The 25,378-nt window shown below is 54.2% G+C and overlaps 1 protein-coding gene across 2 annotated transcripts in view; it reads right to left on the reverse strand.

The window, feature by feature from the left end:
* APBA2 (amyloid beta precursor protein binding family A member 2) overlaps positions 1-25,378 on the reverse strand; it is a 189,759-nt gene that overhangs the window by 18,470 nt on the left and 145,911 nt on the right. For both annotated transcript variants that reach the window (XM_079909861.1, XM_079909860.1), the window contains 2 exons: positions 7,587-7,732; positions 4,710-4,796 (listed from right to left, as the gene is read on the reverse strand). In XM_079909861.1, the coding sequence (XP_079765987.1) occupies positions 4,710-4,796; positions 7,587-7,732 (233 nt within the window). The remainder of the gene's footprint in view (positions 1-4,709; positions 4,797-7,586; positions 7,733-25,378) is intronic.

Consider the following 25,378-nt stretch of genomic DNA (forward strand, 5'->3'; position numbering starts at 1 on the left):
TTCAGAAACACCTGACTCAACCCCCAGGTGTCAGAAATGAGCTCCTCCCCATCTCCGAGCACCTGTCAGTAGCAGAGCCCGCTTCCTCCCAGACAAGGCCGCCCGCCACGTGGCCTCGTCCCCTTCCTGCCCCAACCGGCCACTCGAGTTCCCACAGTCTCTGCATCTGTTCCTGCCTCCCAGCTTCTCTGCTAACATTTCTTATTTTACAGTCAAACCAGTTTCCTACCACCACACTTGCAGTTCATCCTCAGCGACCTCGGAGCAAACTCTCAAACGATCCACAGTGCCCACGACGGGCCAGGCTTCCCCAGACACCTCGGCCAGGCAGCCAGGCCACGGCTCATGGAACCTTTCTGACCCACCTTCCCAGCTCCTGTTCTCCTCGCTCTCGGTGACCCCAAAGCCTGCAGGGGCCAGTGCTCAGTTAGTTCATCTTTAGGAAGCACCGTCCACCCCCCACCCCCAGCTAACCCTGCATGACCTTCCCTCTCCCCAAGGCCAGTTCCGAGGTTCCAGGGTGTGTAGACAGGGAACCCGGCCTGTCTTATTCAGGGCGGCCAGCATTTTCTCCTGAGCACACAGGGAACCAGGTGTGTCCCATCTTCCCAGTGAGATGGGGGCTCCTCGGGAGCCGGGCACCTCTGCTTCTCCCACCAGCCCTGACCTCCCAGTCAAGAACGCTACGAGCAATGACCCAGACACCCGCTGTACTCCAGCAAGAAAAGTCATTGATGTTTCCATCATGGAAGAGAACAGAGAGCAATCCCACCAGATCTAGTTCTCAACCGTGTGTGCAAACACCCCGAGTTCTCTCTCTCCCCCAGGGCCTCTTCATGTGAGGGGGACAGGGCCCCATCAATGGTAGGGCTTTGCTTACCAACCCACAGGAGACCTGCTCCCTGCAAAGCAGATGCAGGATGAGGCCACCAGCCCTCACTCCCCACCAGGCTCCGCAGAGGAGGTGGGTGGGCACGGACGGGGGAGCAGACTCTCCCTGCTGGTGGGGAGCAGACCCAGGAGGGAGCTGCTTCCCCTGAAGAACGAGGACTCCCCACGTGGGGAGACCCGGCTGTGAGGATGCACAGGAACGCCGGGAGGAGGAGATGAACAATGAGAGAGCAAGATGCTGGGCACCGACCACGCCGCAAACTGCCACAGTGAGGAGAGCCCGATGGGACAGAGCGACGGGGGCTTTCCGCTGGAAAATGGGAAATGAAAACACTCTTTAAATACCTCCGACGAGCAGAGGTGAAGCTCAACCAGAGAAGGGGGAGGACTCTTAAAGTTGAACTTCAAAGACCACTGGAGGGGCAATAAGAAGGACCATGACCAGCTTGCCTCCTGCCCGGGACCTCCAGCGAGATGCTGCCCGTCGAGGACCCTGTCCTGGTGGTCCTGGATGCCGTCCTCACTTTGCCCTTCCCCTGGCCTGGCACAGCTCGGCCAACCCAGTGGCCCTGAACCTGAGCCCTAGGGAGCCTCGGGCTTCCCCAGGACACCTGACCCGCTGGAGATCAGGGGCACATCCTCCTCCACACCAGATCCCAGTCATCAGTAGCACGTCCCTGGGGCAGCCCACATAGGCTGAAAACCCCGAGGTCTCCTGCTTTGTGGTTCTGAAACATTCCTGTCCACAGAGACCCGGGGAGCCACGGGCACCTCCAGCAGCCACCAGAGGCTCCCCAGGGCAGGAGCTGTGACTATGGGGGCTCAGCCAGCCCTCCGCAGAGGATGTGGGCAGGGAACAGCATGTGGGAGAAGGAGAAGATGCCAGGAGGTCTACGGTGGCAGTCAGGACTCTTGGAGAGAACCCAAGAAGCGACGTGGCGAAAGCAAAGCTTCAGGAAGAACACAACAGGGCCAAGAGCCAGCACAGACAGATGGTCAAAACCACAGCACAGCCCTGCTCTGTAGCCGGGAGGTGAGCACCGGCCAACAGATGCTGGTCTGGGCAGCGGCTGTGCGTGACTTGGCCACGATGCTGCGGCTGGCGGGATGGAAAGCCCACGTGTGTTAAGGACCGACCTTGAACGAGCAAAGCAAAGGAAATTGTGGCTTCTGGCTCTGCCCACTCTTGGGAACGGACGCCCTGTCCCCGGGCCCTGTTCAGACACCAAAGACCCAGAGGAGGGAAGGGAGGAGTGAGGGGAAGGGGCTGGCATATGTGAGCCCTGCTCTGAGTCGCCTCATCTGTCCTTCAAGGGGCCCGGCGCCGGACTCTCCTCTGAGAATCAACAGGGCTCCGAGATGTCCGGAAACTTGTCCAAGTCCTCAAGTTCACAGGGATGGGCCCGGTTTCCAGTCTCCGCTGATGCAGGAGCATCAGAGAAGGGCTGACAGAACAGGCCTGACACTGTCCGCAGAAAGCCTGCCCGCAGGTGGCCTTCGGCCCGTCTGGGAACCTGGATTTCAGGAGGGTTCCCGACATGCCACCTGACATGATAAGACCGGCTCACCTTGCCTGAGGCATTTGGGCAAGCAGCGTGCTCCAGCCTGAGCCCCGCTTGCTTTCAGGAGCCTGGGACTTTGACGCATGGCAGACAGCATAGGTGCCTATGTGACCAGCCCCCAGTAAAGACCTTGGGCGCTGACGCTCTCGAGCTTACCAATGGCCCACGTCTCACACGTGCCGTCGCAGCTCGCGGCTGGGAAGTTCAGCTCATCCTGCGTGACCCCATCAGGCGAGGACCCTGGGTTTCCCTGGGCTCAGCCCCAGGCATCTTCTCCTTCGCTGGTTTTGCTCTGTATCCTGGTGCCGTAGTAAATCACAGCCTTGAGTACAACTATATGCTGAATCCCTTGAGGCCTCTTATCAACTTATGGAACCTGGGGTGGCCTCGGGGACCCTGACAGGTGGGTGGATGAGGGCTGGGGGCGCGGGAGGGAGGATCTAATCCAGACAGTTTGCCCACGAAAGATCAGGAAACAAAGCCCGAGGCTGTGAAGTGTCCTACGCCTGACCTGGTTGGGCGGCTCCCTCAGTTCTCGCCAAGTTCAAGGCCCCACGGGGGACAGGGCAGCTGGACACAAAGATCAGAGGGCCAAGACGGTGGCCGGACAGCAGGGCACGGGGGCTGGGAGGGAGCCACAGCAGGAGCCACGTCACGGTGCCACTCCAAGACACGCCCTGCAGCCTCCTCTGTCCCCACATGTCAGGTCTTCCCGCCCACGGGGTCCTGAGGGGTGACAGCCAGCTCATCCACTACCTGAGAGCCAAGCTGTGCTCCTCCCAGCAGCCCAGCGATGGGCATGGTCCACCCCAGGAGAGACCAAGCGAGAAAACACACTGAGGGAGTCAGGAGCCACGATCTACACTGTGGGACCAGGGTGCGTACGGAGTAGGGGGCAGGTGAGCAGGACCCTATGGAGCTGGTCTCAAATAGGAGGCACGTGTATGAACTCCTGGCTTTTAAAAACAGATACTGTCCAGCTCGGTTCATCTTTAGGGCCCAGGATCCACGGCCCCCCAGCAATGATGGGCAGAGCCAGCAACCCAGGTCTCTGCTTCTGTGCCTCCCTCCCCATGGACAGGAACCACGGCTCCTTGAAGAATGGCCGGTTCCAGGTGTCGGGCAGGGAGTGCAAGGAGGGCGGAGAACATCTCATTGTCTCAGGAACGTGTTCCGAGACCACGGGCAGACTGCCAGGACGGCACAGGGCCCAGTGGGAAGGCCCTGGCCAGATCTGGGTGATTTGAGCACCCAAGAGAATAACGATGGTAAGGGATTATAACACAAGTTTAAAAAAAAAAATCTGGGAGTCCACAGTAAAAAGGGAGAGAAAAACAGAGGGGAAAAGAAAAAAAGAAGCTCTTCTGCACAGAAGCACTTTAGACAGTAAAACTTGGAAGCAGAACAGAAGAGAAAATCACCAGTTTGCATTTCTGACGTTGTACCTGAGTCTGACAAGGTCACTGCTGGATGGGACACCATCGGGCAGAAGGTCCTGGGGAACTGGCTGCCCACATACTCAGCGTCGCGATATGGACCACTTGCCAACAGCAAGAAGTAAGGGGCCGGCACCCCAGCGTCTGGCCGGCCTCACCCATCCCCAGAACGAGTGGGGCCCTTCCCCATCTCTGTCCTCGGCCACCTCCCTCCCTCCTGTACTGCAAAGCTCATCCACCCGTGCCCCTGCCCACACCCAGCTCCCAGCCCCCTCCACCTGGCTCCTGTGTCTGCTCGCCTGTCTCCCCACAATGGCAGGCTTGTGCACGGATCCAGGCACAGGAAGACGAGAAGAACTGAGGTCAGACACGAGCTGGGCACGTGGTTTACAGGCAGGAAATCGTAGGACCCTCCCCTCTGGAGCTCCGCCGCTGGGGCTGGGGCAGGGCGGGGCGGGGGGGGTGCGGAGGGCCACCGGGATCTCCACCCTCCAGCTCCGTCTCCCAGCCCCGCACGCATAGGCCTCGAGAGGGCCGTTCCAGAATCCCGATGGTGAGCACACGCCCTCCCCCCGCTACCCGGCTCCCCTTCATGGTGTCTCTATTTCATCCCTGCTGCTGTGCATACCTGATCGCCAGCTTCACCCCACTAGGCCCGAGGCTGCTGCCCGCCCCCAGCTTGCTCTACGTTTCACAGCAGGGGCCGGGGGGGACTGTCCCGGGGACGCCATGTCACCCCCACAGACGGGGTCTGCAGCTCGACCTGGCTCTCCTGGGAGCTCCTGCGCACGATTTTAAAGCGCCGTCTTCCAAAGCTCACCTGTGTGTCTGCGTTTAACACCTTGATCCTCTGGGTGGAGATGAAGAGGTCCACTTCGGTGAGCGTCTGAGCATCCCCCTCAGAATTCTAAGAAAGGATGGTGGAGACTGTTACAAACCTTTAAAAAAACTAACTCAAACAAAGGCCTGACAATCTCACGAAGGACCCTGAGCGCCCCTAGAGGGAGAAGCTCCTAGCAGAGGCGGCCATGGGAGTCTAAACACAGGCCTCCCCAGCACATCCCAGCTGAGTGAGCTCGCTCAGCGCAGTTGGCACAGGAGTGGGAGGGGGGACCGCTTCCAGGAGGCTGAGCCCGGAGGGGGCTGGACGCTGGGGGGCTCGTGTCGCAGCATCCAGACTGCAGCCGCCTGCCCACCCTTCTGGAACGCGGCGGCTACACAGGGTCTGTGGATTAGAGCTACATTTCTTGGATTTGGGATTCCAAGTATCCCCAGGTAAAGGGGAAGGAATTCTTCCAAGAAGGTGGATTAGCATATCTGCATTTTCTTCTAGTTTAAAGCCACAGTCATGTCAACCCCCAGCAGCATCGGTCCAGCTTCCAAAAACCCTAGGGAAGCAAGACCTCAACCAGACGGGGCGCTGCCCTCACAGGACACTGGAGAAGCCAGCCCACAGATGCCCGTTTTGTCATCTCCCGGGTACACCCATCATACGGCTGGAGCAATGTGCAAAAGAATGTTCTGGAAGCTGAATGCACTGCTCGGGGTCTGCCCTAAACTGGGACAGCCTGTCACAGGGGATCCTAAATACTACTGTGCAGTGGCAGTGACATGCGAGTTCTTGGGTTTCTCCACCGAGATAAATACTCCTTTCTGGTCACTTTGTAGTCACTTGTGGATGGGGGTCCATAGCCCTACAGTCACCAGCAAATCCCTGGGGTGGGGACTCTATGCCGGGGACGCTGGTCCCTCATGGAGACCCTCTTATCATTGTTTGCCTGGCCAGCTGCGGGCAGATCAGTGAAGGGGCCCTTGGCAATGACCCTGAGCATCTTCCTGGCCGAGAGAAAGAACAATTCTTCATGGAGGTAACCGCTGGCCCTGGCTGGCACCAAGGTCTGGTCTGCCTACACCGACCCCTCTGAGCTCTCCGGACTATAGACCCAAGGAGCAGGCTGTGGTCCGCACTGTCCTGCTCCAGCTGTCAGGGGGGCACGGGGTGACTGTGGGTGGGGTCCATCGCCTTGGGGGAAGCACACCCCACTGCAGGTCTGCAAAGCCAGGCTCGTTCCATTGTGCCTGGAGACACCCAGCACAAGGTGGCTTGGGCAGAGGGAGATGCGTGAGTCCCTTCCTTGCCCACAGCTGAAGGCATCCCAGGGGAGGCCGCTGGGCAAAGAGCAAGCATCACAGGGAGGGAGGCCTCACTGCAGCGGGAGGGGAGACCCCGGGCAGGGTCCTCTGGCCGCACTGCTGGAACCTGGTGTTCCAGGCGGGCACAGAGGACTAGCTCTCCTTCTGCCCAAGCAAAACCCAGTGCCAGGACAGCCCCTCGGACACAGAGCACTGGATACTTCCAGTTAAAACGTGCCCAGCATTTACTAAACGACCAGGTTGATGAGCAAACAACTGAAGGTCGACCCGAGATTTTTAAAAGTCTGCCCATGCTCCAGAAACTTCTCAATAGAGAAAGCATCCCTTGGGCAGACTGCATTTCTCATCATCCCGATTCAGTAAATTAAACTTAATGAGTCTAAATGTCAGAGCGATTTAATTAATTCTGTACAGGGGCCCTAGGCACTGAACGCATCACATGGTCGCATCAAATGCCACATTTAAAAACGTCTACACAAAACGGCCACATCACGGCAGTAACCATGCTCTAGCTCATGGAGACTGTAAAAAAGCAAAATGAAAAAAAGGGCAACGATTAAATGCTTCCGTAAGTGGGCGGCTTAAAGAAAAAAAGTGTCTGTGATTTCATTCAACAGTCTAGCATTGACCTACCAAAGGAAGAGAAAAACCCATCTGCCACATCGTCTCTGTTCCTGGGGCTTCCCCCAGCCCCCTCCCCCTGCACAGGACATGCCACAGAAACACAAGCAAACCCCACATCCTACACACCGCTTTCTTCTTGATTTTAGCAGCCTTTTGCATCCTCTGAGCAGCGTGAAAGAGAAAAGAAAAACAGGTGGACGCAAAGCGAAGGAAGGACAGGTTGCTTTGCCCTCTCCCGACTATCACTATCGCGCGGGGCTCATGCCTGGAGCCCCTCCCCCTCCGTCGAGGAGGTCAGAGGAGGAGGAGGAGGTCAGAGTACGGTGAGGATGGGGGAGGGAGGGCTGACATCCTTCCTCACCCCGCAGGGAGACCCCCGACTGCCCAGAGGGGCACCTCTTCAGACCACCGCCCCTCCCTCCTGACCCCATCAGCTTTGCTGACTTGGTCCTATCCTCCCCCTGCCCGGCTGCACCCACCCTTCAAACCCAGGTGATCCGAATGACGGGCACCGAGAGCTGCAAGTGCGTCAGAGTTTTTCTTGAGGTCATAGATTTAAATAAAACGTATGATTTTTTTTGCTTCCCTTTCTGCAAGTCCTTTGGCAGTAAAGATACAGAGACAGTCAAAATGGGATGAGAGGCTCTATACAAACACGTGACTAGAATGCTTCGGAACATTACATTTTAAAAATCACGTGTCCTGGGGGCCCAGTGGCAGTTCCTCATTATGGAGCCTCTCTGTCCCCAGCCTGCGTCCTCTCATCCAAGGCAAACTCTCCCTCGGCCCCGACAGGCACCTCAGACATTCCCACTCTCGTGCACAGGGCTGTGGGGTCAGCGCTGGACAGCGGGCCGTGTCACCCATCCCGCTCCAGTGCTCCCTGCAGGGAACCCGGGCGCTCCTGGGCCGCCCCTACCTTGACCCGGCTGACGGCCTCCTGTGCCTGCATCATTCTGATGTTTTTGGATGGGTTCCGCTCCGAGAGCAGCTGGGTGGAGCCCAGGTAGTTGGCAGCAAAGATGATCCCGTCGATGAGGTCTTCTGGCTCACAGGGCCCTGGAACTGAAGGGGGCACAGTTCTCAGCCCTGGACGACAAAGGCCAGGCAGCGGGGCCAGGGGCCACAGGAGGAGGCCGAACGGTTGTCCCGTCTGCAGGCAGTAGGGGGAGCGGGGCTCCCGCCCCCGTTACCAACAGCGCACCGTACAAGTAACTGCACAGATCAACACCCGGCCAGGAAACCCTGCACCCATGGTGTCAGGAGGATAATTCCGGAGCCAGGCAGCTGTCACTGAAGGCACCTGGGCCTCCGAGGGGACAACCGTGTGCTGCAACCCCAGAGGCGCCCTTTCCCCAACATTTCCATGCCTGCCCCAGAGCCCTCGGCGACTCCGGACGGTGATGGGAACTGCCTACCGCGCTCCAGTTCTGTGCCCCGGGGGCTCCCGCGAGCCTGCAGACCCCTCACAAGGCCTGTCCGGCTCCTCCCATGCCATGCACCCCAGGTCCAGGCTGGGTGACGTGGTCCCTGTTCCATCAGCTGTCTTGAGACCGGAGGTGCCAACAGCATGATCCGGAACATTCCATCTCTGAGCTGTTTAATACGAGAACCACTGGCCTCATGTGGCTTTTGAGAATTTGAACATGTCGGCTAGTGCAACAGAGGAACTGAATTTAAAATTTGTACGCAATCCTAATTAGCTGACATGTCAACAGCCACACGTGGCTAGTGGCTCCTGTCTCCTGGACAGGCCCCTCTAGGTAGGAGCCAGTAAACCTTTTCTGTAAAAGGCCAGACGACAAAGATCTTAGGCTCTCTTTGCAACTAGTCACCTCAGCATCTGGAGCACCAAAGCAGGCCCAGGCAGCGTGTGTGTGAGCAAGCCTGCTGCACCCCCGCCAAGCTTCACACACGCAACTGGTGGCCAAAGGATGTGGCCCTGAGTCCACAGTCTGCCAACCTGGAGGCCATTGCTCAGCCCTGCTCGTGGGCCCACGACCACGTTTTCCACTTCCCTGCCTCTTCCCTCTCACTGCCCACCTCCAGCCAGAGCCCTTCTTTTGGGGACCATGGCCCTGGCTCTCAGGCTCCCCTCCTTCCTGAGCTAGGCCACCCAAAGCCATGCCAGTGTCCACAGGGCTGGCTATGCTGCATCCCCAAGCCCTCAGGGCCAGCAGTCCCCTCCTGACCCTTCCCTCCACCAGTGTTCTGCAGTCTCACCTTCAACCACTGTTTCTGACACCACCCACTCACCCAGAGTGGACGGCACCATTCACCAGTTCAAAACCACCTGCCCCGAGCCCTCAGCTTCCTCACTCACATCCTGTCTGCCTGCCCTGGAGATTTAGCAAAACTCTACCCAGGCTTCCTCTGGCTGGAAAAAGTCCCCAGCAAGCCAAAGTGGTTCCATTACCAATTCATGGCCCTGGACGCCCTCAGAACTCCTTGGCAACCTTAACGGGCTCCTCTAGGAAGCGCTCCCTCCCCATCTGTGCACGGCTATTTCACACCTTTCTCCATCCTCCTGCACTTCCTGCTGCCCCTCCTGTGTGTCCTGGACGGAGCATCACCTCTGCTCCCAGACACACCCACGTCCTGTGCGGTGGGCATCCGACCAGCCCTCCTTCCACCTTCCTGTGCAGCAGTGGGGTCCCCACCTGGGGCCTGAGGATCACCTGCCACCCCATCCCTCCCCTCCAGGACCCTTCCTCTCCCCCACCTCCAGCCCACGGAGCTGGTTTGTTCGAGTGAAAGCATAACGTACAGGTTTCCTGCAGGCACCCCAGATACATATCTTCTCCTGAGGTTTCAAGAGAAGGAACGTTTCAGAGAGTAAGTGTAGACACCTGCCCCAGATCCAGTGTCGGCCTGGGGTCGCGTCAGTGAAGCCGCACCTTCGTTCTCAGGTGACAACCTGCTCAGGGGGGTCCCCGCTGAGCTCACAGCCCCCTCAGCGTGGTCTCCCCACCACATCCGTCTCTGTGGGAAGGTTCTTCGCAAGCAGCTGACCTGGCTGCATCTGGAGGAGGTCAAAGCGCTCCGCAGCCTTGGGGCAGTGGGCTTTGGGCTCCAGGGGGGAGGAGGAGGGGTGGGGAGTGTGGGGAGAGGGGCTGGAGGGCCTGGTGGGGACCTAGCTCCTGGCAGGTTTATAATCTCACCCTTTCAGTGTTTAAAAAGGCAACCCAAGAAAGTCACAATGTCCCCCGATGAATGTTCAAATCGAGGGTTTCCCATCCTATTTTTCTGTAGCTGGGCTCGCAGATACAACGTGCCCTTTCTGGGGCAGAGCAGGAAGGAATGATTTCTGTGGGGCAGGTACTTCAAATTATCAAGGTCACAAAGCACCGTCATCACCACAAGCCCAACCCGGACTGGAGAGAGTCACGCTTCAAGGCAGCATTGAGGCCAAGAGGGTGTGATCCTGGCTGCGGGCAGCTGCAAGGCAGTCCTGCTCTGTGACCGCTTCTAGACCCCCCTGCTGGGGGAGCAACAGGGGAGCCTGCGGCTGTGCTCAGCCTCTCGGACAACCCAAGACAGGAAGAGCCACCCGGGACGGGGCGCCGATACAGAACCAGTGACTCCCCAGGCCTCTGGCCTCGGCACCAGCTCACCCCAGGGCCCAGGGCACAGGGAGGCAGGGCCAGGGCTTAGCAGTGGGCCAGGCACAGAGAAGGGCTCCCCAAGTACTTTAGTAATGAAAGTAGCACGGGGACTGTGCCAGGGGGGTGGGGCACGGGAACCGCCCCCCAACTCTGCAGCACAGGGAAGGCACCCCCGCCCCCTGCCGCCCATCCGCGCTGAGGGCCAGGCCATGTCCTGGGTGCTGGGACAGCAAGGGGGGCCAGGCAGGGAGGTGCCCTGTGTCTGGACACCTAGAGTCGCGTGAACAAAGCAAACTCAGAAGCAAGGTCTTTTCAGAGGCTGAGAACCAGTGTGCAGGAAGCCAAACCCAGGCTGAAGAGACACTGACACTGTCTGGATCTGATGATGGAAGAGGCTCATCTTAGGAGCAACAGATAAGCGAGACCCAAATGATGGGATGGGGGACAGTGACAAGGGATGTGTTTTCTGGGTGTTATGATCAAGTGACATCCTCGCAGCTCCCAGATGTCTGCAGGGGAGCAGGGTCAGCTCTAAGGGGACACACGGAGCCGGGCTGGGGGTCCAGAGACCCGGCTGAGTCTGGGCTCCTCCACCAGCCCTGCTGGACCATGGACCAGACTTTGTGCCCTGGGGACAGCCATCTAATTGTTTTTCTCTCAATTTCCTCGCCAGCAAAATGGGTGGAGGGAGAGCATTCCTGATTTCTATCTTGACAGGGTTTTTGCAAAGATAAGATTAAAAGTCTGAGTTTCCTAAACGCTAAAAGCATATAAATGCAAAGCCTTAATTGATGAATTCTAGCTTTCATTTGCATCCAGCTCAAAAGGCTCAGAGGGCAAAGGGATGGGGGGGGCGGTGTCACGCAGATGTAAGCGACAGAGCCGCGACCAGACCCAAAGCAGCCACATGCTGGGTGACAGCCTCCACCATCACCCAACACCCAGAACCTCCCGTACCTGATGGGGTGGTGGGAGGTGGCAGGTCATTTAAAAACAGCTGAAGCTGAAGTCATTTGAAGAGGGAAGGAGGGAGAGGGGAAGACCCCAGGCAGCCCCCACCGAGCCCAGAATCACCTGCAGAGCCCCAGGAGCCTGCAGAGTCCCTCCCCTGCCTCGGAGATGCCCCTTCAGGGAAGCCGGAGGGGGGGACCTGGAATCTGAACGTGATGCCCGCACACCGGGTCCCACTCCAGGCAGCCTGTTTGGAAGCACCTGACCTCCAGCAGACAAGAGCTCCCCTCCCACGTTCATCTTAGGAGTAACCCCTCTGCCAGGCACAGGCCAGCACCCGCTTCGCACTCACGGGCTGACAGGCGGCTGTCCAGGGACTCTGCTCCCAACAAGGGAGAGAAAGCTGGCTGACCCTCGAGGGGCTCCACGGCCAGGGTCAAATCAGGCTGTCCCTTCCATCTCAGGCACCTTGGTCGTTGCTCAGCAGATGAGCAACCTTCTCCCAGGTGGGCAGGGCTAGGGGTGCCAGAGGAGGGGAGGGAATAATGGGAGAGGGGAGGCACCGGGAGGGGACCCCTCCCTGTCAGTCCATCAGCAGCTGTGGTCCACACGTGGACACACTGGGGACTGTCACCAGCCAGGGAGAGGCAGAAGCCACGCCCAACAGAGGGAACAGGGCGTCTAGCACAAGGCAGCAGCCTCCACCCTGCCCCTCAGGGCTCCTGAGCAGGATACTTGCGTCTCTACCAACTCATGCCATCTGCTCCCCTGGTGAATATGGTCCCAGGGTCCATCTCTTGCAGAGGGTCACCTGCCCGACCCTCCCGAGTCACCCGCCCTCCCTGCAGTGACCATTACTGACCAGTAGATGGCGTCACTCTGTTCTGGGGGAAAGTCCAGGTGGTCCCAGGAGCCCTGGGGTCACCGCCCGCTGCACACCCCTAGCCAGCGCCCAGGGCCTGGTCCTCAGCAAGTGTCCCCATACCCTGTCTGTGGCGTGGGGGGGTCACATGACACTCTGTGCCCCCCCCATCCCTAGGGGTGAGGGTAGACCTTCTGAGGCCTCTGTCTTCTAATGCTCCCCTTGCCAGTTCCCCAGGGGGGCCTTGGTCAGCTCCCTGGACCATTCTGTCTCACTCCACGCCCCAGAGTAGCCTTACTAAAGGCTGGCCCCATGTCCCCACCAGATCTGGGGCTCACCTGGGGGCACAGACTCCTGTTGTGAAGGGCGCCCCATCCCGGGCAGTGGGGTCCACCACGCGCACCCATGGACACCTGCTCCTAGGGAAGAGGCCAGGGAGGGACTGCGGGCTTTGTTACAACTCCCGCAGAGGCCGCCCTCCATGGGGCAGGGGGGTCTTCTCACTCCTGCTTTGATCTTTCTTCAAAGAGGAAACAATACACATGACAGTGCCTCCAGCACCTTCCTGCCACTCAGACTCCCACCCAGCCCCACTCGCATCAGGACGCAGAGAGTAGTGGCCAGCACGGGGGGCGGGGAGCGGAGGGGGTACTTCAGCTCCACAGACACAGCTCTCAACTCCAATCACCAAATGCAGAACCAAGGATCAAACGGCTTCATTCTAAGACTAAAGCAGCTGGCCCTGCATGTTTGGGTATAAACTGTCCTTATTTTGCTCAACTCTTGAAAGAACCCTAAGCTGAGACAGAACAACAAAAGAAGAGAGAGAGGTTTGAGAGTTTCAGTCTCCCCAGAGGCTGATTTCCCCATTAACTATCTTTGCATGACAATACCTGTACGTGCATGTATCAGAATGTCCCTGCACAGCCTGGATAAGAAAAATTAAGGCGCTCAGTGTGTTCCCCGCTGGAGGAAGCCTTCGTCTGAAACACCCGCTGGAGAACCGGACGCCCCACTGGCTTCTCTGAACAGGGAAGGGGTGGGAGGTCCCCAGGGCCATGCCTTGGAGCCCCCGGCCCTGCCACCTTTGAGGGGATTATCCTGAAGGTGGGGGGTGGACAAGGCTTCCAGCCAGTGGAGTTCAGCTGTGCCTGCTGCTCCCTGGGGTCTTGGAGGGGGTGGCAAGGTGGAGCCAGGGCACAGCCTTGGATGGAACTGTGGGTGTGAGTCCAGAAAGCCTCCGAGTGCAGCCCCACCCCAACACACCAGACTCCTGGGCAACCTCCATTCCATCCGGCCTGCAACAAGCTCATGAAGCAGACCTCAGTGTCCTAATTTTACAAAGAAGCACGGTCTATGTGGAGTCAAATAATTTTGCCCAAGATCAGTCACTGACTCAGGCACAAAGCATTTCTAAGTTCTTTCCACGAGGCCCTGTGTGAACAAAGACACGGAGCCCACAGTCACAAAGTAGATGCATCAGGATGGCCCATGGTGAGTGGTACAGACAGAACACAGTGGCCGGGGAGGAGCAGCAGGGAAGCCCACCCTTGGGAGGGATCTGGGGCGGCTGCCCTCTGAGCTGAGCTCTGGAGGGTGAAAGGGAATCAACAAGCCACAGAGGGAGAGGAGGAGAGAGCTTCTCAGGCTGAGGCAAGAACAGATGCAAAGACCCTGGGGTGGCAGGGAGATGTGCAAACTGCTGGATGCAGGGGGTGGGCCAGCAGTTAGGATAAACTGAGGTTGCAGAGCAAGTGCCGGCCAGATGTGAGGATCCTGGGGCCACACCCAGGACTGTCGCTCCAGGGTATCAGTCAGGGAAGGAGCCCAAGCTCTCTGCCTTTAGAAAGTAACTAAGGCTGCAGACAGGCGAACAACATAGGGGAGGGAGGGAAAAAAGCTGGGAGGCTACTGAAGGAGTCCTAGCAAGCAAGTGATGGTGAGGATGATGGTGGTCATGGTGATGATGGTGATGATGGTGATGATGATGATGATGGTGATGGTGATGATGGTGATGGTGATGATGGTGATGGTGATGATGATGGTGGTGGTGATAATGATGGTGATGGTCATGGTGATGATGGCGATGATGATGATGATGGTGATGGTGATGGTGGTGGTGATAATGATGGTGATGGTCATGGTGATGATGGTGATGGTGGTGGTGATAATGATGGTGATGGTCATGGTGATGATGGCGATGATGATGATGGTGATGGTGATGGTGATGGTGATGGTGGTGGTGGTGATTAATGATGGTGATGGTCATGGTGATGATGGTGATAATGATGGTGGTGATAATGATAGTGATGATGATGATAACGGTGATGATGCTGATGGTGATAATGGTGATGATGATGGTGCTGGTGATGGTGATGATGGTGCTGGTGATGGTGATGATAATGATGGTGATAATGGTGATGCTGCTGATGATGGTAATGATGGTGATGATGATGGTGCTGGTGATGGTGATGATGGTGGTGATGATGGTGGTGATGATGGTGGTGATAATGGTGGTGATGATGATGGTGGTGATGGTGATGATGGTGGTGATGATGGTGATGATGGTGATGACGGTGATGATGATGGTGATGACGGTGATGATGACGATGGTAGTGGTGATGATTGTGATGATCATGGTGATGACGGTGATGATGGTGGTGATGATGGTGATGATGATGATGGTGATGATGGTAGTGATGATGATGGTGATGATGGTGATGATGATGGTGATGACGATGATGGTGATGGTCATGATGATGATGATGATGATGATGATGATGTGGAACAGGGTGATGAACAGACAGCGACAGACTGATTCACCCTGCAGGTTCAATCAGTAGGACCTGGAGGGGGCTTGGAGGAGGAAGGATGGAGAGCTAGAGAGCTCACTGCAGGGCTGGATGGATACAGCTGCTACTCACTGAGAAGAGGACCCTGGGAGAGTTCTGAGCTTAGGGGGTGGGGAGGATTCTGAGCAAGTTTAGTGGCAGGAGCCTGGAGTCCCCCAAAAGCAGCTCAGGGGGCAGCTGGACTCAGGAGTCCCAGGGAACTGCATGCCGGTGCCAAGTAAAGCTGCAGGCATGGGAGAATCACCAAGGGGAGGAGGGAGCCGGGTGGGGGCAGGGCTCTGCTGAGCGCCGACGCTCTCCGTCCAGGTGGTGGAAGGTGACCGGCAAAACAGACAAAGAAGGGCACACGGACAGAGAAGGTGGAGGGCGGCCAGGAAAAGAAGGGCCTTAGATAGGGAGGCATGCCCAGCTGTGCAGCACTGGTGGGAGGAGAAAGGTGCCCCAGTGCTTATGGGGCAGTGACCTTGCATATGGGTTGAGGGGTGTGAGGGAGGAACAGAGAAGGAGGCAGCCAGTCCCAAGTCCCAGTTAAGAAGCAGGGGAAGTGAGCATGGGGGTGTGGGCAGACGCAGGGAAGGATACTGTGTTCAGAAGCCAGTGGCCAGGAGCGTGGAAGATACAGGGGAGGAAAGATGTCAGATGGGCTGGGGATCCAAAAGGCAGAGGGGGACCTGACTCCACTGGGAGGAGGGGCATAGCCCTGACTGGACAGGGCGGGAAGGACAGACAGGGAGCAGGCGGGGCACGGAGACCATGTCCAGGAAGCACCCAGATCATAGAAGAGCCGGCCTGGGAAGGGCCTGGAACAGGGAGAGGAGGCAAGAGGGAGGAACATGAGACTGGGCAGACACGGGGGTGGTGTCTGGCCCCGAGTGGGCTCTGCCTGCCCCCAATACCTTGCCCACCACATCAGCCTGTCCCAGAGCCAGACGCCCCAACACAGCCAGGGCGGTGCCTCTGAGAAGCAGTGCAAGGGTAAAGGTGATCCTGTAAGGCTGATGTAAAAGAGAAGACGCTGTCTGAAAGCCAGACCATGGAACACTCCCGGGGAGAGGCCACGCCTGGGTCTGCAGGCAGGGGGCAGCATCACTGAGGAAAGGGCTGAGGGATGCACAGGGCGGAGCATTAGACACTGGCTGGAGATAAAGTCACTGACCACTGGGAGGAAGCGACTCAAAAACAGGGAGTCAAGGAAAAAAAGGTCAAAGCCAAACCTGATACAGTGCATAAATCTGCCCACGAGAACTCCTTCCCAGAAAAAGCAGGATGAATACAAAAACTGGCAAAAATAGGAAAAGGCGTATGCATGAGGTTGTTTCCTGCAGCCCTATTTGTAACAGCAAAAAAACTGGAAACCACCCCAATGTTCCTGCAGAGGGAACATCCAACTGCACGGGGGTCGGGCGGGTCTCTGGAGCAGCAGAGTCCTCCACACACTGCCCTGCCCTGCGCAGCGTGGAACTCATCACACCCAGGATTCAGGATTAAGTTAAAAAAGCAGGATGGAGAGACGATTACCCAACTCATTATCCAAGAAAGGGGAAGATATGCTTATAAGAAAAGTATGTGAAATGTCAAAAATGCTTATCTGCAGTGGGAGGAAAGGACTGAGGGGAGAGGGGTAATAGGGAAAGGAACTGAATATCTGTGCATATACGCTGTTATGTATGTTTGATTTTTTTTTTTTTTTTTTTTGTGGTATGCGGGCCTCTCACTGTTGTGGCCTCTCCCCCGTTGCGGAGCACAGGCTCAGTGGCCATGGCTCACGGGCCCAGCCGCTCCGCGGCATGTGGGATCTTCCCGGACCGGGGCACAAACCCGTGTCCCCTGCATCGGCAGGCGGACTCTCAACCACTGCGCCACCAGGGAAGCCCTGTGCGTTTGATTTTTGAACCATGTAAGTACTTTATATAATTATAAAACGAGATTAAATTTTAAAGAGTAAATTCCTAAGATTTAAAAGAAAAATGAATCTAAATATGTATCCAGTTATGACCTAATCACAAAGAGAAGAACCTTCCCAATGGTTGTCGAATGCAGTGATTTGCTGGTCCATCCCTTGTGAGCTATACCCTAAAGACAAAAGTCAGTGCAAACAAATCTTTACTGTATCTATACTGTAATCCAGTGTCCTCGGTGACACTGGCATTGCTATTCTGTGACTGCTGTATGATTAGTGGAATAAAACAAATGCAGAATTATGTTGGTGACCTTGAGACTGGGGATTTGGGACCTAGGAAAAGGAAGATACAAATGTAAAAAACCCTATAGTGCTAGCAAAGCATCAGTATGAACCATGATGTATTTTATCTTAAAAATATACAGAATATTAGTTACTTATATATACATATGGGTAATTAATTATCCCCAAAGTTAGCAGCTACAATGATACAAATTTATTATCTCAGTTTCTGTGGGTGGGGAATCTGGGTGCCTCTGGTCAGGGCCTCTCTCAAGGCTGGAGTCACCATGACAATCAGGGCTGTAGCCATCTTAATAGGAGAGGATCCACTTCCAAGTTCACTTATAGGGCTGCTGGCCAAAGACCCCACGTGGGCATCTATCTGACAGAGCCACTCACAACGTGGCAGAGTAGGCAAGCAAGAAAGAGCAGAAAAGAAGTCACAGGCTTTCGGTAACCTAATCTTGGGAAGGACATCCCTTCTGTCATATTCTGTCCACTAGAAGTGAGTCAATAAGTCCAACCTGCTCTCAAGGGGAGAGGTTACCCAAGGCCACAAATACCAGCAGGTGGGGCTCACCGGGAGCCATCCCACCACAGATACATTTCTTACCCTTCTGACCAAATCAGGAGCAATGAGCACCCACAGTGAGCAGATTATAGTCTCTTAGTACGAGTTCCCAGGGCTCCTGTTAGAAACAACTTGTCCTAGTCCTCAATCGAGAGGTGTTTAAGGTGAGCCTGGAATATCTAGTCAAACCAGAAAGCCAGGAAGCTACCAAAGACGACAGGGGTCATGTTGACAGGACTCGAGAAGCAACCTCGGGAGGCTCCCATTGGCCAAAGACAGGACAACCTCAACGCCAATAAGGATCACATCCACGACGCAGTGTGACACGCCAACCGCGCTTCGACCCCAGAGTGCCTGATGGTGCTGATCTGTAGAGGCTGTTAGGGAAACTTATTAATTTAAAATTTTTTAAATAAAGAGAAGGAATCAAGTAGTTAACTAGCTTTTCCTATATGAACCGTACTCTGGGTAACTGAATATCTGACGAGGGCAAGTTTCTCTGCAGAGGAAAACTCCAGATAATCAAGAAGAAATGAGAAATGATGGAGCTAGAACACCATCATTTTGCAACCTCTAATCAATTACTGGATCCAGACAATGATCATTAATGGTTGCTAATATTACAAAGAGAGAAACAAAGAACCAGCCTGTGCCGCCTGATGGAAAAACACAATACCTATGACGGTTGGGGTTTTTTGCCGGAAACAACCAGACTAAATCTGATCAAGCCTCTTTAGCTAAACACCCAACATTTTACAGCAATAACCCCAGGAGGATGCAATCAGCAAAGTCCAGGCTGCAGGGCACTCCATGAAACAAATGATACAGATTCTTCCACAAGAGCAGCAACAAAAATATTGTCAATGAGAAAAAGGAGAGATGGATAGAGAACCTATAAAATAAGACGCATAAGAGAATGGGACACGTAGCTGATCTCAATGCATGGCCCTTGTCTGGACCTCATACAGATAAGCACACTGTAATCTGGGGGAAGGCAAACACTGCCTGGGGATTTAATGACACAAGGAAATGATTATTTGATTTTAGTTGTGGTAATAGTATCGCAGTATCTTTAAACACAAACTTCCTATCTTTTAGAGATACATATTCGAAACATTTAAAGAGGATAGTGAGATCTGAGGTTTGCTTTAGAATAATCTAGGAGAGGGTGGGGATGTAGAGGAAGCAAAACTGGCCGTGAGCAGGTCGAGACTGAAGCTGAGGACACAGGAAGCTCATCATAGTATTCTCTCTTCTTTTGTATACGTTTGAAACTTTTTATGATAAAAAATTAAAAGGATGTATCTCCCCAAAAGGCATCATTTTAAAAGAAATCACTATTCTAGAGCATTGTTCCTTGTAGTCTACCCAATCAATTAGACAAGAGGAAAAAGTAACAGAAAACAAGAGTGGAAGCAGCAAAAATCATTCTTATTTGCAGACGGCATGACTGTGTACCAAGAAAAACCCAAGAAAACAACTAAAAATCTACTCAAAAAAGAAAAGAATTCATTAAGGCAGCTGTTCCAAACTTAATATATTAAAAAATCAATAGCTTTCTTTGTAGCTACAAATAGTAATAGGTTAGAAAAAATAACGAAACAAGAGATAAGATTTACAAAAGCAATAAAAGGGATAAAACACCAAGGAATAAACTAACAACATGTGTGTTGGATTTTTACGAAAAAAATTGTATTGATGAAGATAAACAAGCTTGAATAAATGGAAAGATAAGTCCTTTTCTGGCTAAGATTCTATATTGTAAAGCTGACACTTCCCCTATATAGATAAATTTAATTCATGGCATGCCAAATTAAAAAAACAATAGGAATTTTTATTGCATACCTAGATAAACTGATTCTAAAGTTTCTATGGAAAAATAAATATGCGAGAGGATCCAGGGAATTTGTGATCAGGAATGATGGTGGCAAGGGGAAGAACTAGCTGTACCAGGGAATAAAATGCAGTATAAATCCAGGAAAGCAAGCAGCCTGGTTCGGGAACCTGAGTGGGCAAATCAGTGTAACAGACCCAGAAACAGCCCTACATGTACATGGCAAATTTAATGTATGATGAAGGCTGCATTTCAAACCAGTGGATAAAAAGATTCATTGAATAGCTTTGGCACAACTGGTTAGCTGTCTCATTTGAAATGTAACTTTTCCTGGATCCATATACCAAAGTAAATTCCAAATAAATCAAATATTTAATTAATTCAAAATAAAATCATAAAAGCTCTAGAAGAAAACTTTATCTTCAAAATATCTTAGGACTGTGAAGGTCATACTAATCTCAAAAACTCAGTAACCTCAAAGGAAAAAGATGAATACACTTGACTACATAAAATGTTCAGCAAATTTTAAAATGTACAAAAAGAACAAAAAGAAATTCAAAAGACAACTGTAACCTGGGGGAAACTTTCGCAATATAAACCAAAGGGCTAATTTCCTTCATATGTAAAGAACAGCACAAATAAATAAGAAACACCAAAAATCTGATAGAGGGATGGGCAAAGGAAATAAACATGCAATGCACAGGGAAAGAAACACAAACAGCTTATAAGCATAGGAAAATGGTATCTGGGATTCACTTCTGATGGAAAATATGCATGTGAAACTACCAAGATACCTCTTTCCACCCATCAGCCTGGGGCTAAGAGCAAACAGGGGGATGGCACACAGTACAGGTGACCCACATGCTCACACATGATGGAGAGCCATGTGACCTCTCTGCCTCTTGGGAAAGCAATCTGGTCATCTTTATCCAAGCAGGCGTGATGCTAACCTGTAACCCCGCTCTATCCAGGAAGTGCTTTTCCAAAACAACTCACACCATGGGACTTCCCTGGTGGAGCAGTGGTTAAGAATCTGCCTGCCAATGCAGGGGACACGGGTTCGAGCCCTGGTCCGGGAAGATCCCACATGCCGTGGAGCAACTTTGCCCATGTGCCACAACTACTGAGCCTGCGCTCTAGAGCCTGCGAGCCACAACTACTGAGCCCATGCGCCACAACTACTGAAGCCCGCGCACCTAGAGCCTGTGCTCCACAACAAGAGAAGCCATCGCAATGAGAAGCCTGTGCACCGCAACGAAGACTAGCCCGACACAACTAGAGAAAGTCTGCGCACAGCAACAAAGACCCAATGCAACCAAAAAAAAAAAGGAAGAAAGAGAAGAAAAGAAAAGAACTCAACTCACACCTGATCACAAGCACTCATCCACGAGGCTGCTCAGTGCTGCACAGAGTGGAAACCATGTAACCATCAGTCCAGAGGGGGCTGATTAATACCCCATCGTAGGGCATCCTAGGGCCACGTCACTGACTCCTGTGTTACCACTTGAATAATTAGGTGAATTTATAGTTGTTGTCTCTACCAAGAAATCTATCAAGAAGTGGAATCTACCAAGAAGTGAGAGAACTAAGTGCAGACCCATGTGGCCCGTATCTATTTTAAGAAAAAGGTCTACAATCAACTATACTTCAATAAAATATTAAAAAATAAATAAAAAGCTCTATGTGTAGTCTTATACATGTCCAGGAAATTTCTGGCAGGATTCACAGGAAATTTAACAACGGCTCCTACTGCAGAGAGGGATTAGGGGTCTGGGATGTGCAGATAGAAAAGGGGAAGGTACCACAGGGATTTCCAGGGTAGAAATCATTTTTCAATCTTATGGCTCTTGGATTGATCCAAGCACTATTCACAGAAAGTTTAACAAACCTCTATTGGTGAATAAATGTTCCCATTTAAAAACAGGTCCAAGCCCTATTCATGCTGAGCAAATAGAATACTGGAGACAAGATCTCACATGGTTTTGTTTGTTTCTAACAAGGAGGAGTCTTTTTGGTTTTCCTAAGCCGTCTATGGAACGCTCCGCTCTCTTCTGACTCCCACCCTCCGGCCAATAGCACCCCAGACCCAGGGGGCCCACGTGTCCACCCAGGCCTGCTCTGGGCTCGGGAGCCCTGCCCCTGTCACAGGCTGACAAGGAGGAGGTGAGAGCTGCCTTCAACTCAGGAGTCTTACGTGGACAGGTTCACCCCAACTGCTTACTTTAAGAGCAAACCAAGGCTCAGGTCTGAAGTGCCCAGTGTATGAATATAGCCAAGTGGCTTCATCACCACTGTGAGGACCCCTCAGAGAGGGAAGGTGTGAGGTGAGCGCATCCCAAGGTCTGGAAGTCGGGGAATGAGGCCTCCATGATCCCCCAGCACCCACGGTGGGACATTGACAGGTTCAGACAACAGGGTGAAGGACCCCTTTAAGGGGCCCTGGACTGGAGGACCAGCGGCATCTGAGCACAAGCCCAGGGTCTTGGGGTGTGGGTGGTCCAGGACACCTCACAGGAGCCTTGGCTGCTGGACCAGGGGGAGAGCAGTGTGAGGAACAGAACACCATCTATCAGCCTTTGTTTGGTGCTGAAGCTGCTGCTGTGGGGCTCCACTGCCCGAGACCAGCACCAGACTTTGGATTTTAATAAGCACATGTCTGGTTTGATAGAAAAGCTAGACTTTCACATATACTCGTTCAGAAGCAGGTGACTCTCTGGCCCACGTGGACGCACGCTGCCACCTCCACGGCCCGCAGAAGGGAACATCCTGGCGTTCCTGCTACTCCTTGCCGCCTGGGATGCCTCCCCACGGGACGGTGGGAGAGCTCTGTGCAGGGGTCCACCCTCCACAGGTACCCTGCAGTGTCAACCTTCCAAACCAAGAGGGTCCGAGAGGGCCAGCGTCTTCCCACAGACGGTGGTCACCGGGGGGGCTCTTCCCTCAATGACTTGGTGACTCCGAGCCTGAGTGGGGCCAGCAGCTCTGATATCTGGAAGGTTATCCTCAGTGGGCTCCCCAGAACTGGAGCTGTGCACCTTCACCAGGTGAAGGCAGCCCCACTCCTGCTGCACCCGGCGGGCTGCTCGGACAGTACAGCAGGGCGCGGCGAGCTCAGACCCCAGCCCGGTTCCCATCCCAGCTGTGCAGGGACCACCTGGCCATGCGCCCTCTCTGAGCCTCGGTTTACTCATCTGTGGCAGCACCGTCCCTGGGGGTTGTTAGGAGGTCACCGAGTCAGCATGGTTAAGGCATCAGTGCCGTGCCGGGCCCGAGTAGCGCTGACAAGGACTATCTGGCCCGTTACTGATGGTGTTGAATGAAGGCGTATTAGGGAGTCAGGAAACCAGCTCGGCAAGGAAGGCGGGCTGTCAAGTACCCAGACGTGCGTCCAAGGCCAGGCTCCGCCCTTTGGCAGCAATGGGGGCTCGGAGGAGCCTCACTGCTTCCTAACCTGTGAGTTAGGCTGACGTGAATGAGATGCTCAGGGCCCAGCACAGGGACTGGCACACACCCAGCGCCTGAGACATGTGAAGACGGCATCACTGTAACTGTTAACTATCATCTTTCATTATTATTAACAACACAGGATGTGAAGTAAGGCATGAGTTGGGACTGAAGGCTCTCCCTCATCAAGGCTCCAGGATGGTTTCCCGCAGTGCAGAGCTGGCAGAAGGCCCACTCCTCCTCAAGGTCACAGTGGGTCTTCTCAGCCCTTGAGACCTTGGGCCGCAGGACTGAACATGCCCGAAGACTCCCCCGTACTTGGAATGCTCGCCTGCCAGACGGGGTGTGGCCGACACCGAGGGCATATCCCCTCCAGCCCCCTCTCCAGACCTGCTCCCCTCCTTCCTGGAAGCCCAGTGGTCCAGGCAAGCCTGAGGTTCAGGGTGCAGTCACTGGAACATCTCTGGCCGATGGGAGACAAAGAGGTCATCAGGGACTTTAAAGTTCAACTAAACACTCAGAGTCATGAGGGCTCCTAAGTTCAACCAGACGTGGGGCTGCTTCCTCAGAGGGAATAAGGCAGGAAGCACAGTCTGTCGGCTGGATTCTTCCGAGAGTCCACACAGTGTCCACACAGCCGCCCAGGCGCTCGCCTCGAGCACGAGGGTAAGAAACGCCCATCAGTGTCCCAGTGTCCCAGGAGACAACACCTCTTACACTCACTCCATGGGTACGGCTTCCAGGGGCCCCTCGAGGGACACATCCGGTTACAAGGCACCCTCCATGGGAAGTCCAAAGCTTTGTACTCCGCAAAGATGCATCTTCCATCAAGACGCAGTCACCATCTTTCCCATCTCTACCATGGCTGGTGTGGACTTTTGCCCTTTTCTCTCTGCTTCCTGCCCGGAACAGGAAGTGGTGTCCGGAAGGATACGGACACTGGCTGGGGCTGAGGTGACCCACCCGAGGAGAAGGCCGATCCCCGTGTCACAAACCCATGGAGCCAGGAGCCACTCGCCTCTGGACCTCTGTACACAACAAGCTTCCCTGTTTGGACAAGCTCCCAGTAGGTGCACGGAAATGCCTTCTTAACTGATCAAGGTGTCTAATTTGGGGGTGGTTTCCCCACATTCATTCCATCCTAGGGTGTTTCACCATTATCTCTTCCTGTTCCTGAGTCAGACTTTTGGTCCTTCAAGTCTCTGTTGAATATGAATCCTCTGCTATGAAGGGGTGTGTGTTTGCTTTAAGATCGCTACGTTTTCGTAACAGTCGAAGGGCTTCTCTTCTGTAGGACACTCTCAAGTAAGGCGGTCCACACTGGTTTGAGCTGGTCACAAGCAGCCTTAGCCAGTCTGGGTTGGTTGGAGGCAGCTGTTTTGATTTGGTCTAGAACAGTCAGCTGGTACAGAGCGGGGAGTCTTCTGGAAGTCTGACTCGGGGCACCCAGGCACACGCTCTGCTCCCCTCCCTGCAGGTGTGAGGCCGATTCAAGCCAGGGGAGCTTCATGTGCAAATCATCCCCCCAGACAGTTTGAGGGAGTCCTGCCCAAATGGCGCCATGAAATACGTTGAAAAGTGAGCTTTGGGACTTCCCTGGAGGTCCAGTGGTTAGGGCTCGGCACTTTCACTGTGGGGGGCCCGGGGTTCAATCCCTGGTCGGGGAACTAAGATCCCGCAAGCCGCGCGGAGTAGGCAAACAAAACGAAAGACAAGTGAGCTTCTTGGATCCACAAGAGCCTCCATCGCCAGACCAGTGGACTGGCACAGCCCCATCCTGGCATCCTGGTCACCAAGGAGACTGGAGCTGGGATGTACCACATCCTCCCCTATGAAGGAGATGCTGGGTCCTTCCAGTCCCTGGGTCCTGGAACAACCACACTAGCAGGCTGGACTGGGATCGTCATAATCTGCTGTGACCTGATGAAAACCAGTGTGATCCAGTCTGAACCAGCTAAAATGTACCCCAAACCACATGTAAACTGCTGAGCGAAATCCATCTGAGCCTACTGGAATCGGTCAAAGTGGGGTCAAGGCTATTGGAATTGTGTAATGTTGGTTCCGACAGTTCAAAACTGGTTTTTATCCAGCTGGAACAACACCGAGCCAGTGTAACGTGGAACCAGTTGCAACCGGGTTGAGCCAGTGAATTCACTTTTAACCAGTTTGAGTTGGGCTAGCCTGATTTAAACCAGTCAGTCCCTTGAAAGGGAATTTGAGGGCTTCAGTTTCCCGGGTTTTTTTAGTTCTTTACTGAAAAAGAAAACCAGGGTAGCGAAAGTCTAAAGTCATTTACTTCTGAAGATTAATGTACCTTGCTCGCATAAAAATCAATTACCACCTTATTGAAAGAATTAATAAACTTCACATTGTTTATCGTGACCCACTAGCAAGAGCAGGAATCAGCCTC

Source organism: Stenella coeruleoalba (assembly GCF_951394435.1).
Source record: "Stenella coeruleoalba genome assembly, chromosome: 2".
In the NCBI taxonomy this organism is placed as follows: domain Eukaryota; kingdom Metazoa; phylum Chordata; class Mammalia; order Artiodactyla; family Delphinidae; genus Stenella; species Stenella coeruleoalba.